Source organism: Callorhinus ursinus, unplaced genomic scaffold (assembly GCF_003265705.2).
Source record: "Callorhinus ursinus isolate GAN/ISIS: 27379988/994484 unplaced genomic scaffold, GSC_fseal_2.0 scaffold31, whole genome shotgun sequence".
Classification (NCBI taxonomy): domain Eukaryota; kingdom Metazoa; phylum Chordata; class Mammalia; order Carnivora; family Otariidae; genus Callorhinus; species Callorhinus ursinus.
Genome location: NW_027397093.1, coordinates 16,699,376 through 16,716,615, shown reverse-complemented (window position 1 = coordinate 16,716,615; position 17,240 = coordinate 16,699,376). Strand labels below are relative to the sequence as shown.

Genomic DNA, 17,240 nt, shown 5'->3' with positions numbered 1-17,240 from the left:
TCTGGTTCAAAAACAGTCAAATATCAAATTTACACTAGGGGGAAATTATGGCTGATACTTAATTCAGTCACAATGATTTAACAACTGAAGAGAAAATCAGTTAACACTGCTTTTCAAAACAGGGAAATTAAGAGACTGAACAAGAAGACTGATCTAAAAGACCTCATACATATATATATTTACATATAAAATCAACAGTTTTAAAATATATATATATATAAATATATTTGTATGGTAGATAACATTGACATTATTTTGTCCAGGAAGCCTTCATTTATTCTTCAGAGTATGAGCCCTCTTATGTGTTCTCACAGCACCCTTAATTTTCCTTAATCTTGCACTTACCATGCTTTATAACACAAATGCTTATTTATTTGTATGTATATAACTGCTCTACATTTATAATCTCAACAAGGGCAGAAATCACATCTTTTCTTTATCACTGCATCCCTAATATCTAATACAATGATAAGAACATAGTAGGCACTCAGTAAATATTCATGAAATGAATAAAAAAGAAATCACAAGTTCAAAACAACCTATACATTAGTATTATTGCCTAAAATATACAAAATAAAATCTATGTATGTTTGATCATAACACTTTTATTTCACATTTTCATTACTGTTTAGTATTCTGGTTTATAAACCTCAGTTCAGAGGTAGTATATGTTAAGTATATATGTGTGCCTTATCTGGTTTATTTAGGGGTTCTTTACCAAAAAAATTTTTTTTTGAAAATCACTGATTTAGAAGATTAGCATGATATGTAGCAATTAGGCAAGAGAGACCAAGTCAGTCTTCTCTTTCAGCATCTCAGTATCTCTACAATGTACTGTGTCAAAACTCAAAAAACTACTAAATAACTGAACGACTTGCCAATAAACTCATTATCTGGTAATATATCCATTCCTGACAGCAAGTACCAAAGCTATCTTTCTTATAATACCATTTGGAACACTGGGAGTGATTTTTAACTTAAAAGCTTTTGAAAGGACATGACATAAGGGAGGAACCAGTCATCCACATATCCTGAAATGATTAGTAAACACACGGTCCAATTCTCTAGTTCCTAATCCTTGACCAGTAGGTCAAGAAGGCAACCATTTGAGGAAACTTCTAATTTTCAACCATGGATCAGAGAGAAGGAATATATTCACAGCTGTCATACAGAAGGTGTCTTTGAAAATACAAGTTTCTGAGAAGCAACTTGGGTTTCACTAAAAATGAAAATGAATCATCCCTGATGGTTAATATCCACAAATATCTATTTATGGCAGATTAAGACCAAGGAAAGTTTTCTTCAAAGTAAGGAGTAGGAGAAAGATAAGTGATTGCCCTAAGGACTCCCAGTAAGAGATGCTTCAGACATTAATAACATCATTCTGCTTTTGAGTATGTAACAACTTCAAACAACAACCCAGTTTCCTCATAACCCAATAAATCAAATTGAAAGTAGCAGTTTCCCATCCAAATGGTGGTAGTGGTGGTAACAAAATCAGTGCCTTATGAATGTGGAATATTACATATATTATATAATTTGAATAATACATTAATCCTGGGAAACTATCAAGGCCAGTATTTTAATCCTTTTTTTTATAGATAATTAATTCTCCACTTACATATATGATAAAGAGAAAGACTTGTTCAAAATTACACTGATAGGAAGCAGCAAAAATGGTCTTTTAACAATAAAATGCTATCTGCAATTATGTAAGTATGAACCTCTAGATCTAGGGGCATAAAATAAAAACAAACCCCTTTCTAAACATGTTCTATTACCATACCCACTAAGAGAAGTACATTAAAAATGGCAGGGACTTTGGAAGTAGATTTGTATTTGTATTTCAACTCTGTTATTTATTGCTTTATGATCTTTGACATTTAGATTAGGGGGCAAAATATGAACTATACAGAGTTTAAGAAGTTAAATGAAGACTATATGTCAAGTGCTCACATGAATTAATGTACAAGGGAGGTTCTAATCTTGGCCACTGTTAAAATTATTTCCTCTTCCCTTTTAGCCAGCAAGAACATCGGATCCTAGTATCTAGCATGGCTCCATCAAAAAGGTCTCTGGAGACGAAGCCCCATAGGGTTCTACCTCAGTACACGTTGAGGCTTCTGTAGCTAGGCAAAGAACTTAAGTTACTTGCTCAAGTTCAGTCTTTGTGAAAAAAAAGTTCAATTTCCCCTCCTTCTCCCACCTTCTCCTTAACTTGTGGTAAAAGATACAGCTAAGGAAACAATTATTTTTTAAAGGAGTAATAAAGACAAGCAGATAAAGAAGTGAGAGAGTGAATAATTATTTGGCAATAGGGTCCAGCTGACAAAGGATGGTTCACTGAAGTAACAGGAAAACAGAGTCCAGAGGAAAGAAAAAAATCTAATTAATCTCTTGAATCCCTGTCTAGACAAAAGGCATAGAGAAAAGTAGAGACTCATCCTAAGATAGAGGATCTTAACAGCAGTTTATTGCAGAATCCAATTAACCCTAAAATTCTGCAAGAAAGCCTTGTTTTGGGAAAGGCAAAAGACAGAATGACTTGTTTCCCCACGGAAAGAAATTGCAATCATCTCTTCAATTATAATAAGAGAAATGACTATTTTACTAGGAATCTTGAACATATTCAGTACCAAAGAAAAAAATAAATTCAAGAAGTTTAACTGAGGAAATACCCAGGAACCTCACTAAAAGAATAAGAAGGATTATCTCTTTTATCCCTTAACATTTACCTTAGTACTAGGCAAGAAGGGTCTGAAAATGCTCAAGAAGCTAAGTAAGGAGAGGAAACTAAAGATTAAAGGTTCAAATGGGTTTTTTAGTGATTCTAGAGATAAGAAACATATGCTTCTCCCTTAGGTCATGTCTCCCAAAATAGCTTCTCAAGAATACCAAATGGCATAACAGAGATATACCTACCAGCTGTCAGGGATGTCTCAAATCCATCTTTAATGAAACAGCTGAGACTCTACTTCTTCATATAGCTTTGAACTGCTACAAGTGTAAAGGGTACTATTTCTTACACTGGGAAGAAGGGCAGGAAAGAACAATAGGCAAATTAATGAATTATATATGGTTCCAATTTCAAGTTAGTCGTTTGTTTCAAGTGGAATGTTCTACTTTGATTGAAACCATTAGTACCCAATAACAAAAGAACTTGAGTTTAAATATTCATAATCACAACTAGGATGCAATCTCTCTCATATAATAACCACTTATAAATGACAAAAATCATATTTAAACTAACAAATTATGTTCTTCACAAGGAAATGTAAGAATTCTAATTCATTAGTATGCTATTGTTCTGCCCAACTACAGACAAGTTACCTACAAATGCCTAACAAAGTCAAGTAAGACCAAAACTCCGAAGTATGTATTATTTTTAAAAGAAAAATTTAGATAACTTTCTAAATATCTGTAATCTATATCTCTTATGCTAACCTAAATCTATAATATTAATGTTAAAATAAACATCATCAATCTGTTAGGCAGCAACGAGGAAAATAAAAGAACTATTGGACATACCCTATGCAATATTTCTAAAACCTTTAATGCAGTATGAAGAAAATTGTTGAAAATTCTTCTTTCAGAAGGGGGAATGCCGATCTTGTAGAGTTTCAAAAGATGTACCACAACTTCCTTAAAAAGTTCTACAATCTTGAGGAATAGTGGAGGTTCAAGTACTGACCACCAGTTTTCTGTTATTAAAGGGTGAACATACAAATAAAATGAATTTTTTTTAAATCACAATTTTCAAAATCATACAAGACTTTTCTTCTAAAAGCAGTAGTCTTAACCCTTTCAAAATCCCAAGAAGATCAATTTAACACAGTATTTTATGTAACATTTCTAGGGTTTACAGACACCATCCTACTCTCAAGTTAAAGAATGCTGTTCTAAAAGCTCTCAGAAACAACAATAAAGAAAGATCTACTGAATTTATTTCTTGGCTTCCTACATTATATTAAAAACTCACTACTATACCTAACATTAAAATCAGTTACTAAAAAGTGCTTTGGGGGTGGGTACCTGGCTAGCTCAACAGGAAGAGCATGTGACTCTTGATCTCAGGGTCAGGAGTTTGAGACCCATGTTGGGTGTACAGATTAAAAACAATAAACTTGAAAAAAAAACCCACACCACATCTTTAAAAAAAAAAAAGTGCTTTGAAAATTAGAATTTTTAAAGATTCTAAAATCCCAATATTTAGGGATCTTTCCAAGTTATATCTTTCAACTTAACATAAAATTGAAATATTATGAAGTACCACCTTTAAAATGCAAGGTAATCCTAAAAACTGGATACTGAGAACAATGTAAAGTATTAACATGTCTGTTCTTCCCCACAATCACTATTTGTTTGTAGTTATTAACTACAAATACCATAATCTTATGAAGCAGGCAGAAATACAAAACCTTTTGACAACATGGAAGTAATACTCTTATCAGTCCCTGCTTCACTCTTATTCACTAATTATCTCAGAATTGAGGATTCTACTCTTTGCTTACTACTTCCCTCTGCTCACTCTCAGCCTAAAACTTCTTGTACTGATTTTATGACTTCTATATATCTTAGCTTCACAAACCTATAAATTCTATCAGGAAGGAAAGTATTGGGTTAAATGTAGCAAACAAACTATAATGGCCAGGAGACAGGGATGAAATCCATACAAATTGAAAAATTAAAGTGAGAAAAGTTTAGGCCAAAAAATTACAGGAGACAGAGACAAAACAATAAAATCAGATTAGTGGTTAGAATCTCTTCTACATGGAGAGAAATAAAATCAAACAAGGGAAATTAGCAAGTGAGAGATATACAAGGCAAAGAGTTAACAGAGTTCAAAGAGGATTTAATACCCATGTTTGTCAGTTTTAATTGTTCCTCCACCTTTACTTCTTTAATAGCAAGACCAAGGGGACGAGGGAGGGGAATACAGAAAATAGTTGTTATCTTTCCTGATATGGTCTCTGCTGTTGTGTTTGATTAAAATTTTAATATTTAACATGCTTTGCCTCTAACAACCAGCATGACTAGAAAAAAGCAATAAAAGAAAACAGATTTATTTTTCTGTAAGACACTGTCAAATAAGCAGGGTAGCAAAATTTCAGACAGCAAAAAAAATTAAAAACTTATTAGCATTTTCATTTAAAGAGAAAAAGTTACGAAAGAAAAAAAGACTAAAATTCTTACCAAGTACTTTCAATGGTGCCTTTTCTAGGTTCACAAGAGCTGTACCAAAGGGAATTGCTATTGTTGTGAAATTGTTGGAATCACTCATCAGGGGGCATTCTGGTAGAGTAAGATAAAATCTCAATGCTTCAACATCAGGTAAGGAGCTAGTCAGTTTAGGAATAAGATTCTTTTCCAAACTAGCTGCCACCTATATTTTGACAAAAAATAAAACCTACTTTATTTAAAATGAATGTACTTTCCAAAAAGAAGAAGAAAAATCATAAACACAGCAAACATGAAATGGTGAAAGAAATGTATCTTACAATGAATCACTGAATGTACTTTGAAGCACAGTGAAAATTAATGCCTAAGCATTGCTAAGAGCATTTTAAAAATCTTGTGCGTAAGTCTCAATTTAAATTCTCTCTAGCTATACCCCTATAAACCAACACGGTGATGTTAAGTATTAAAGGTCTACTCAAACATCTGGAGAGATTTACAGATATTTGATAGTTAAACTGTAAATTCTTTAAAATAAAACCTTATTTTAATTCTTGTATTAGCTTACATAAAAAAATCACAGAAAGCACATCACAATGAAACATTTGAAACTATAAAGTTAATTAGGCTATAAATACACAAAATAACATGGAATATAAAATTCAACAGGCTACATAACACAAATATAAAATACTTTAAGAACAAACCTGCTGAGATATCTGAGGATGATCAGGTTGTATAAGTTTGTGGAATAAAAGCCTAGCAGCATTCATATCAACCCCTGAAAATCTGGTGCCTGTTCTATAGTGATCATCATTGCTATAAAAGAAAAAAACAGAAAAAGAAGAGAGAGAGAAGAAAAATAATAAAGCCTTAAAGTTATTTCACTTATTTAATATATTACTTAATAAATTTTAAAAATTCCGTATACCAAAGAATTACCACTTACCTAACAGCTAGAAAGCTTCCATTTAGACAACCAGAGGAAGAAAACGTTCCGTCTATTTCACTAAAAAGAAAGTTAAAAATCCCCAAATCACAAAATGAGAAATCTACTGTTCACATTTTTTAATCAAAATATTTAATATAATATTTAATGCCACAGAGCACTCCTCTAACCAATACTCAACCAGTATAAATCAAAATTTTATAAATTACTAAATTACTAAGGATTAAAGTAATACTGCTTACCCTAGACTTTCTCAAATTCATCAGACTAATCCTATGTTCGTTCCTTCTTTTTTTTTTTTTTTTTTTTTTTAAAGATTTTATTTATTTATTTGAGAGAGAGAGAGAATGAGAGATAGAGAGCATGAGAGGGAAGAGGGTCAGAGGGAGAAGCAGACTCCCCGCCGAGCAGGGAGTCCGATGTGGGACTCGATCCCGGGACTCCAGGATCATGACCTGAGCCGAAGGCAGTCGCTTAACCAACTGAGCCACCCAGGCGCCCTCCTTCTTTTTTTTTTTAAAGCCTACAGCACCCAGTATTCCCAGGCGGTCTCCCATCCAAGTACTAACCAGGCCCGACCCTGCTGAGCTTCCGAAATCAAAAGAGATCAGGGGCATTCAGGGTGGTATGACCACAGACACAAATCTGATGTTGTTAAAAAAACATTTTTTTTACATAAACATATACATTTAATTTTCTTAATTATACATGATGGTAAATCTAACGTAGGATGTTATTTTTTTTTGAAGTCCACTCTTTGGCTTTTAAGAAAAATTTTAATTTGGGAAAACAATCTATAATTAAAAAACAGCTTCTCAGATATAGTCCCTCATCCCCAAAACCAATGCTACCTGCAGTAACAGAAAACTCTAACTACTAAACAAGTTAATCTATAAGCAAAATATTCAAGAAAGATTTAATACTTAAGTCTTTTAGGGAGTATAAAAGTTAAAAGACAGTGAACACTAGGAAGCTAAGAAGTAACATTATTTTAAATGCAATCCTAAAGTGATTGTGTTTAATATTTTATCATTTAATATTATGTATATGAAAGAATTACAACATATATAAATTCAAATGAGATCTCTTAAAATATCCATTATTATAGAAATTCTAGACATTTAAACTTATGTATGATTTTTTTTTGGTGAGTGATATTAATAAAATATTTATTAAAATAAAAACTTCTAAGTATTTTTACTTCTAAGTACAAGATAGCACTCCCATGTAGGTAAAAGGTTGTGTTTGTGTTGTGTAGGTAAAATGTTTTTCTTACTTGGCTATCTCCACAGGCAACCTTCCAGAGGGGTAGCTCAGCCATTTTTGAATTAGAGCTTCATTCACAGTCCAGATCTGCTTCGAAGGATCAGGACATCTAAAGTCATCTGGTGGTCCACAGTTCTAAATTTAAAATAAGTAGATTAGCAGGAAAGAAGATATATATATATATAACTTACACCAAGGCATGTCTCCACTATGTATTTAGGTTTTTTTTTTAACAGAATATATCTCTACTAAATACCTGAAACAATACTTATCAACTAGATCAGAAAAATTCTGTAGACTTGGGGGCAAAAAAATTTAAGGCAATTACTTTGTAACATACAAAGAACATTAATATGGGCTTTAAAAATTCTTCAAAGTTATTTGAGCTCAGTAATTATTTGTATGACTACTCTTACCTGGCGATTAGAATAATGTGAAAAGCTTTGATCTCCCCCTGAGAAAATTCTTTTCACACAGAAATATTCTTCAGAATCTGTAATAAAAATAAGATGTAAAGAAATTCAAGATTTATATGACATTTTCAGAGCATCAAATATGCTACTGGATTTTCTCTTAATAATCTAACTCAATTAGACCTCCCATTCAGCTTTCAATGATATAAAATGACTTGGAATATTTTGATTACTATGGAAATGAGATTGACCAAGTGATACACATTGAATGATTCCATAAGCATAAACAGCACTTGGTAAGTTTGCCAAGTCTTTCTTCTGGCTTACACAAAAAGGTGGTGTTTTCTAGTCTGTCTTTTTTATCTCAATATATTTTACTTTAAACTGAAGATGATGTAAAAGTGAATGAAGGGTATAAAAGACAGCTCAGAAGAAAATAAAAATTAAGAATATTCATTTTTTGGGGGCGCCTGGGTGGCTCAGTCGTTCAGCGTCTGCCTTCGGCTCAGGTCATGATCCCAGGGTCGTGGGATCGAGCCCCGCATCAGGCTCCCTGCTCCGCGGGAGGCCTGCTTCTCCATCTCCCACTCCCCCTGCTTGTGTTCCCTCTCTCGCTGTCTCTCTGTCAAATAAATAAAATCTTCAAAAAAAAAAAAAAATGAGGGAGGCAACAATGTTGTGTTTAAAAAAACCAGAGTATTCATTTTTTTAAAAGAATGAAAACAAACAAGTAAATGTTAAAACTTCCTGAGTAAAATACTTGATAATGCAAAATTATTTTCTTTTAATATAGCTGTACAAAAGTAAGATGACACACAGAGCTCTTCATTGATAACTATTTTATCAATAAAACCCAAATTCACCGCCTGGGTGACACAGTCAGTTAAGCCCCGACTACTCTAGGTTTCTGTTCAGGTTGTGATCTCGAGCCCTATGTCAGTCTCTGTGCTCTGCTCTCAGTGGGAGTCAGCTTCTGCTTAAGACTCCCCCTCTGCACCTCCCCCCACCCCTCTCTCTCTCGAAAAAAGAAACCTTAAAAAAAAAAAATTCAGTCCAAAAAAATTAATAAGCATATTTAGTAGCAGTAAAATTAAGACAATAAAGTTCTTTTTCAAAAAGATATTTGATGCATCTTCCTTTCTTTTTTTTTGCTTCTCAAAATGGAAGGAGTATCTATTATCAAAAGTACTGCGGGGAGTGGGGGAGAGTACTGCTTGGCTAGTACTCAGAGGTATCACATACCAACACATCAAAGCCCAATACTGTAACCTAAGGCTCATTATTTCCAAATATAACACATTTCTGTCATCCTACTCCTGACCCCCACACCACCCTTTAGTTTACTAGTTCTTTACCTTGTATTATTTGTGACCATGGCTGCTACAGAATTATACATTCTTAAGGAAGGACCACATCTTAATTTCCTTGATTATTCCTTACTACCAAGCACAATGTTTTATTTGCAAAAGAACTCAGTAAACATTTGTTAACATCAATATATAATATGAAGCAATATATACCTAGCTTAGAACATACTAAGAACCTCAGAGTTCAGAACATTAACATGACTAAATTTTTCACAAGTACCAAGAATGCTCTAGATCAAAAATAACTTTTAAGAACAGATTAAATGGGTAAATCTAAAATATTAAATAAACTAATGATTCCACTTAAAATCTTTTCTCTACATCATTTTCACAAATCTAAATGAAATCGTTCGCTTCCTTAAAAGATTTAGCAGGATGTTATTCATTTATCCCTAAAATGTGATTCTGCTCTCTATAAATAATCAAGAAGGATGAGTACAGCACATGAATAGGTTTCTTGGGAATATGAGGAAGGTACCAAAAATTATTTTTCTTAATTTCCTTTTAATCACTACTCCAAAAAATTTACATAATCTAGTTATCTGTCTTATACAGCTTCTTGCAGACTGAATTTTGCTAATTGTATCCTCGAGGTTTCTCCTCACATTTTTCTTGGTCTTCTGTACTTCCTGTAAATTGGTAGTTGGATCTAGAAAGGCTTTAATTAAAGTCTGATAGTTTTAACAAAACTATTACAAGGTGGTAGTGGGGGCTGTTCTTCTATCAGGAAGCACATAATGGGTGGCTGGGTTCCTTTCTGCAATGTTAGGAACCACTGACGCTCAGTGCTTAGACTATTAATTCATTGTGGGTTGAAAAATGATGATATGCAAACATTACACATTACTTCCTCATCTTGTAGCTGGCCCATTAGCTTCCCAAACTACAGAGTTTGTTACCCTGTAATAGGAAAAAATTAACTCTTGATCTTTTCATTTGCTCTTGCCTTTTAAACCTGCATTTCTTTGATACTAAAGAGGATAATAATTTTTCTTTATTTTTTAAAATATTTTATTTATTTATTTGACAGAGAGAGAGAGCACAAGTAGGCAAAGCGGCAAGCAGAGGGAGAGGGAGAAGCAGGCTCTCCACTGGGGCTCGATCCCAGAACCCTGGGATCATGACCTGAGCCAAAGGCAGACACTTAACCGACTGAGCCACCCAGGCGCCCCAACAATAATTTTTCTTAAAGATTTATTTATTTAGAGAAAAAGAGAGTGCATGAGCAGGAGGAGGGGGAGAGAATCTCAGCAGACTCCCCGCCAAGCGTGGAGCCTTACACGGGGCTGATCTCACAACCCCGAGACCATGACCTGAGCCAAAATCAAGACTGACTGAGCCACCCAGGTGCTCCAAGAGAGTAATAATTTTTGCGTGAGTTTTAGTAACATGAATTTCCTCTTTGAGCATTTCCATTAATTTCCTTTAACTATTAAGTGTGTTAATGTTTGTCTTATTTATTTATTAGGTGCCTCCCTGTTTTTCTCACCAATATGTATGAGCACTTTGGATATTCAGGCTAATTAATCCTAGGCTGTATTTGCTACAACAATTTTTCTTAAATATTTAATTTTGACTCACAGATTTGTTTTTCCATTTAATCAAATGTATTTATCTCCTCCTTTATAAAGACTTTCATTGCCATAATGCTGAGAGAGGCTTTCCCATTTCATGTGTGTGTGTATTTTTTTTTTTTTAAGTAATCTCTACACCCAACGTGGGGCTCCAACTCACAACCTCGATACCAAGAGTCACATGCTCTTTCAACTGAGGCAGCCAGGAGCCCCAAGGCTTTTCCCATGTTTGAATCAGAGAATTATTTTCTTAAGAACTTTTAAACATTTAATTCTTTAATCCTTTATACCTTAGTGTTATAAACTATTAGGTTATATATATAACTCAGGTTAGGATCTAAACTGACCTTTTCTCCCCAATTTTCATGTGCTGAGTAATTCTCCCTTCTCAGATTAGTGATGCCTTGTTTTAAAGTTATGAAAAGGCACTATCTCTTCCACCTATAACCACAATGCTAAAAAATTCTGACACTCTTCTCTACCAAAGTGTTCTCTCAAAGTCCTTGAGAATATATATCTCCAAGAACGATTACCAAGCAACTAGAGTTTGAATTTGAAATAAAACTTATATACAATGTAAGTCATATATACACCTTATAGAATATTATATTCTTATATAAGGTATAATATACCTCATATAGGGTACGTGTGTGTGTGTATATGTATATATACACACACACACACACACTTATATAGGGTGTAATATAAATATTATATACAATACCTACATGGAATTTCCCTTCCCCTGGACTTCCCATTAAATTCTAATGATCTGAATATCTATACACATACCAGTAATCTGATTTGTTATAGTTTTATATAGTACATATTGTCATATCTAGGAGGGCTATTTCACGTTCTCCTTGCTCTTTACAAAATACTTTTTACATTGTAAGAAAAAATTGTTAAGACTCTGAAACAGGGCTCCCTACCAATACTAAGCCCTGATTAGAGCATCCTTCAGGAATTGCCGAAAGGTGTTACTGAGCTACTTACTATTCTGTAAATTGTACTTCTATTTAGGAGCAGTACTGACAGAGATAGAACAATGTACGTGTTCTTTTTTTTTTTTTTAAAGATTTTAGGGACTCCTGGGTGGCTCAGTCAATTAAGTGTCTGCCTTTGGCTCAGGTCATGACCCTGGGGTCCTGGGATTGAGTCCCACATCGGGCTCCTTGCTCGGCGGGGAGTCTGCTTCTCCCTCTGCCTGCCGCTCCCCCTGCTTGTGCTCTCTCTCTCTCAATAAATAAGTAATTTTTTGATGAAGATTTTATTTATTTGCCAGAGAGAGAAAGAGAGCATGCATACAAGCAGGGGGCGTGGCAGAGGGAGAGGCAGGCTCCCCAATGAGCATGGAGCCCAATGCAGGTTCAATCCCAGGACCCTGGGATCAGGACCTGCGCAGAAAGCAGACACTTAACCAACTAAGCCACCCAGGTGCCCCCTTGTTTTTTTTTTTAAAGATTTATTTATTTTAGAGAGAGAAGAAGCACGCAGAGCTGGGAGAACAGCAGGGGGACCTTCAAGTAGATTCCCCACTGAGCGTGGAGCCCAATGCAGGGCTCGATTCCAGGACCCTGAGATCATGACTTGAGCCAAAATCAAGGGTTGGATGCTTGACCGAGTCACCCAGCACCCCTAAAAACTACAAAAATTTTAAAATACTGACTCATTTAAAGATGAGCAATAATGAATGTACTACATGTTAACAAATATAACATCTTAGTATTAATACGAAAGCCATTTTGATTTCATGAACCTTCTGAGACAACACCACTATCCTGAAGCAAGTCTGTTTGCTTTAGAATATGAAAGAACATAAATGAAGACAATGGAGCAAGTGAATTTTATTTGCTTGGTTTATATTTGACTCTGAAAAGAAGCTATAAAATGTGTTAACATCTTAGCAAATTTCATTTAATTTTGAAGGGTGTGCTCCTATGGTTTAATGACTAATGCCTTCACCTATGATATAAAATGTTATTCTTTACTTTTTGTGTAATCTGCTAGACAGCAAAAATTCTGTGTCTTATTAGAATAATCTTCAATACTTTGTTGACTTCATTGTCTTTCATTATTTAAGGGGGAAAAAAAACAAATGTTCCTCAGTTTTGAAAGAGCTAAAAGTTCTTTTCAATCTCATTACCCTCTACATTTATTTTGAAATCTTTTACTGTGACTTTGATAAAATAGGTAACCAAGTATTGTTTCTAGCATCTAATAGTTGTATCTTAATAAAGAGTTCAAATTTCCTCTCTTTCTTTGATTTTTGCCTTCCTGTTATGGATTCAATTGTTTCCCCAAAATTCATATGTTGAAGTCTTAACCCCAGTAACTGAGAATATAACTGTATTTACAGATAGAGCCTTTAAAGAGGTGATGAAGGTAAAATGAAGCTGTTAGGGTACCTGGTGTCCTTATTTTAAGAGGAAAAGACATCAGCAATGCATACACAGAGAAAAGGCCGTGAGGACACAGAAAAAGGCAGCCATCGCTAGCCAAGGAGAGAGGCCTCAGAAGAAACCAAACTCCTGACATGACACCTTGATCATGGACTTCTAGCCTCCAGAACTGTGAGAAAATAAATTTCTGTTCTTTAAGCCACCCAACTTGTGGTATTTTTTATGGCAGCTCTAGCAAATGAACACGATTAGCAAAATCATATCCTAAATACAGAAAAATAAAGCTTCTAAGATACCTTTTACGAAAATATCTTTGAGATTTTCCAGACAGGCCTTGGAGAATTATAAAGGTTGTTCTTTTATTATACAAGAAGAGATGCAAGAAATAATCAGGTTTGTTTGATGTGTTACTATTTCAAGAGTTGCATGGGAAGAGTTGTCAAATCAGAAAAGATACTTAATCTTCCCGAAGTTAAATTTATATGGTAAAATGTAATTAACATAAACATTTCAAAAATTGTTTGTCTTATGGGAAGTCCCTGGAGATTTGTCAATATCCTTGTTTTCTGTATGTTTAAATGTGAAGTAAAACACTATTCAAAACTCTTATGAAATTGTTATTTTCCTATATTTATCAAAGTTCTGGTCCTATTTTCAATTATTATTTGTTATTTTAAACGTTTTGTGGTATATTCTCACCGCTTTAATTCACATCTAGTTATCTCCTTGGTTTGCAAATGGGATGTATTTCAGACTTACCCACGAAGTCTTATAAAAAATACTGATGTCTAACTTACTGAATCTCTTCACTTGATATTCTTAGTGTTATTCCTGGTCTATTAGTCTATTCCTAGACCTATTAGGTCTCAGGATTATCATGTTATATCTCAACATTTTTTCATCTATAAAAAGTTAAGAGTCCTCTATATTTGTGAGTCAGATGTTAAGAGTCACTGTCCTCTTTAAGAACAAGCTTAATCATCGTCTTTAGAAATGTGTTTTGCTCATGGAACACTACATCAAAAACTAATGATGTAATGTATGGTGATTAACATAACAATAAAAAATTATTAAAAAAAAAGAAATGTGCTTTGCATGCCAACATACCCATGGACTGCATTAGAATTACTCATAATTTTTTTAAAGTTGCTACTTAAGTAGTTTTATGAAATTTCTTATTAGAGCACCTTACACTGGAATGAATGAACTGATGAAGAAAAATTTATTGTGGTTATCTGTTTAGAATAATGTTTAATTTTGTTTTAAAGCTGTTTTTTGGATATATAAGGGAACTATTTGTCCTTCTTCTAAAGATATCTAATTCACAACAATTTTGTAAATTCTGCTTTGTTAAGTTGAAATGAAACATTTAAAATGGTATTTCCCTCTGCCTCACTTCAGCTTGCCAGTATCTCCTGGAGAGGAGCTTGTACCCTGGTCTGGCACCCCAGTTTTTGTGGCTGCTGCCCAGGAAGCACCTCTAGGTGCTCTGGGGGCCAGTGGGGTTTATGCTCACAGGTCTCATAGGACTGTAATCAACAGAAAAAAGTTCTTAAACAGCTACCACCACTAGGGTACAGCTAGAGACAAGAGATGAAGATGCCCAATCTTTCTGTGAGAGTCTACCATTAGCTTATCTTTGTAGCTGTGGCCTGAGAGGCAGGCTTCTAATTAAACACAGGTCTAAGGGCCTACTATAATCCTCCCCAGAGACCTCAGAAGGAGGGCCTTATCCTGTGCTCTCCCTCTGCCACACTCCAGAGCACCATTATCTCCCCTCAGGGGAAATGTAGACACATCTGGCCCTGGTTTTTGTGGCTGCCACCTAGTGGATACCCCCTGATTGCCTGGTTCTGGTGGACTGAGGGACTTGCATTCCTGGGACAGGGTTCCCATGAGCTGTAAAAATCAAAGAGACAGTTCTTGGCTGGCTACCAACCCCCAGTCACAGCACAAACAGCAAACTGAAATACATCCCCAGTCTTCCTGTGAAAAAGGCCTACTTGCATGTCCTGGAGCTTCGACCTTAGGGGCAGGCTTCTGGTTTAGCATACATCTATCAACTTACTAAGGTGATCTCTGGGGACTAGGGCTAGCAGATGCCTTCTTTGCCCTGTCCCTCTGCATTACTACAAGTCACTGCTATCTCCTGGAGTGGAGCTTGGACCATTGTCTAGTGTCCTGATTTTCATGGCTACTGCCCAGGGGACCCCTCTAGGCTCTCTGGTGGCTAGTGGGACTTTCACATGTGGTCCCAAAGGACCGTATATATTTGCATACTTTAAAAGCTGCTGCCTGAGAGTCTGGCTTCCAATTAGCCTGAATCTAGGTGCTGCCTGAGATCCTCCCATTTGGGACACCCACAGGCCTTGGCACACCCTCAATTAGTGGGAGCCACAAAAAATAAAAGACTGTTTGGACAATCACAAAGGTCTGAGAGACAACCAAGAGCTAGGGCACGGTTGAACTATATTACAAAGCTCTAATAATCAAAACAGTATGGCATCAGCATAAAAACAGACACTTAGATCAGTGGAACAGAATAGAGAAGCCAGAAATAAACCCACAAATATATGGTCAATTTATGACATAGGAGCCAAGAATATACAATGAGAAAAGGACAATCTCTTTAATAGATGGTGTTGGAAAACCTGGACAGCCAATATGCAAAAGAATAAAATTGGACAACTATCTTACCCCATAAACACTAACTCAAAACAGATTAAAGACTTGAACGTAATGACCTGAAATCATAAAACTCCTGGAAGAAAACACAGGCAGTAGTTGACATCAATCTTAGAGATGATTTTTTGGGTTTGACACCAAAAGCAAAGACAAGAAAAACTAAAAAGCTTCTGCACAGCAAAGGAAACCATCAACAAAATGAAAAGGCAACCTGTGGAATGGAAGACGATATTTGCAAATGATATATTTGATAAGGGATTAATATCCAAAATAAATAAAGAACTCATAAAACTCAAGAGCAAAAAGGCAAATAATCTGATTAAAAATGGATGGAGGATCTGAATAAACATTTCTCCAAGGAGGACATACAGATGACCAACAGGTATATGAAAAGGTGCTCAACATCAAAGAAAAGCAAATCAAAACCACACTGAGATATCACCTGTAAGACTGGCTATTATAAAAAACACAAGAAATAACAAGTGCTGGTGAAAATGTGGAGTAAAGAGAACCTTTGTGCACTGTTGGTGGGAATGTAAATTAGTACAGCCACTATAGAAAATGGTATGAAGATTCCTTAAAAAATTAAAAATAGAACTACCATGAAATCCAGCAATTCTACTTCTGTGTATTTATCCAAAGAAAATGAAAAAAAAAAAAAAACGAGAATATATATGCACCCCCATGTTCCCTGCAGCATTATTTACAATACCTAAGACATGGAAGTAACCTAAGTGTCCACTGATAGATGCATGGTTAAAGAAAATGTGATACACACACACACACACACACACACACACACACCGGAATATTATTTAGTCATAAAAAAGAAGGAAATCTTGCCATTTGTTACAACATGTATGAACCTTGAAGGTATTAGGGTAAGTGAAGTAAGTCAGAGAAAAGCAAATACTGTATGATCTCACTTCTATGTGGAATCTTAGGAAAAAAAAAAGCTCACAGATATAGGGACCAAATCGGTGGTTGCCAGAGGTAAGGCGGGTGGGAGGGTGGACAAGATGGGTGACGAGGGTCAAAAGGTATAAATCTGGACACAGATCCACACAGAGAGAGAACGCCATGTGAAGATGAAGGCAGTGATCTACTAGCCAGGAAATGCCAAAGATTGCCAGCAAACCACCAGAGGCTAGCAGAGACACATGGAACAGAGGCTCCCTTACAGTCCTCAGAAGAAAGTATTCCTGCGGTGCCTGGGTGGCGCAAATGGCTAAGTGTTTTTGGCTCAGATCATGATCTCATGTTGGACTCTCTGCTTCTCCCTCTCTCTCTGCCCCTCCCCACCCAACCCTGCTTGTGCATGCTCTCTCTCAAATAAGTAAATAAAATCTTAAAAAAAAAAAAAAAAAAGAAGAAGAAACCCTGCTTTTTCTTGGATTTCTAGCCTCCAG

At 35.2% G+C, this 17,240-nt stretch overlaps 1 protein-coding gene and 1 pseudogene across 7 annotated transcripts in view; both read right to left on the bottom strand.

The window, feature by feature from the left end:
- Positions 1-17,240, bottom strand: part of HERC4 (HECT and RLD domain containing E3 ubiquitin protein ligase 4) — a 130,104-nt gene that overhangs the window by 48,134 nt on the left and 64,730 nt on the right. For 6 of the 7 annotated variants that reach the window (XM_073878926.1, XM_025850288.2, XM_073878927.1 and 3 more), the window contains 6 exons: positions 7,807-7,883; positions 7,401-7,525; positions 6,125-6,184; positions 5,883-5,994; positions 5,194-5,383; positions 3,529-3,701 (listed from right to left, as the gene is read on the bottom strand). In XM_073878926.1, coding sequence (XP_073735027.1) covers positions 3,529-3,701; positions 5,194-5,383; positions 5,883-5,994; positions 6,125-6,184; positions 7,401-7,525; positions 7,807-7,883 — 737 coding nt within the window. Of the gene's footprint in view, positions 1-2,922; positions 3,028-3,528; positions 3,702-5,193; positions 5,384-5,882; positions 5,995-6,124; positions 6,185-7,400; positions 7,526-7,806; positions 7,884-17,240 lie in introns of all 7 variants that reach the window. The other variant, XR_003204082.2, reaches the window with a different exon arrangement.
- Positions 6,645-6,763, bottom strand: LOC112807485 (5S ribosomal RNA; annotated as a pseudogene).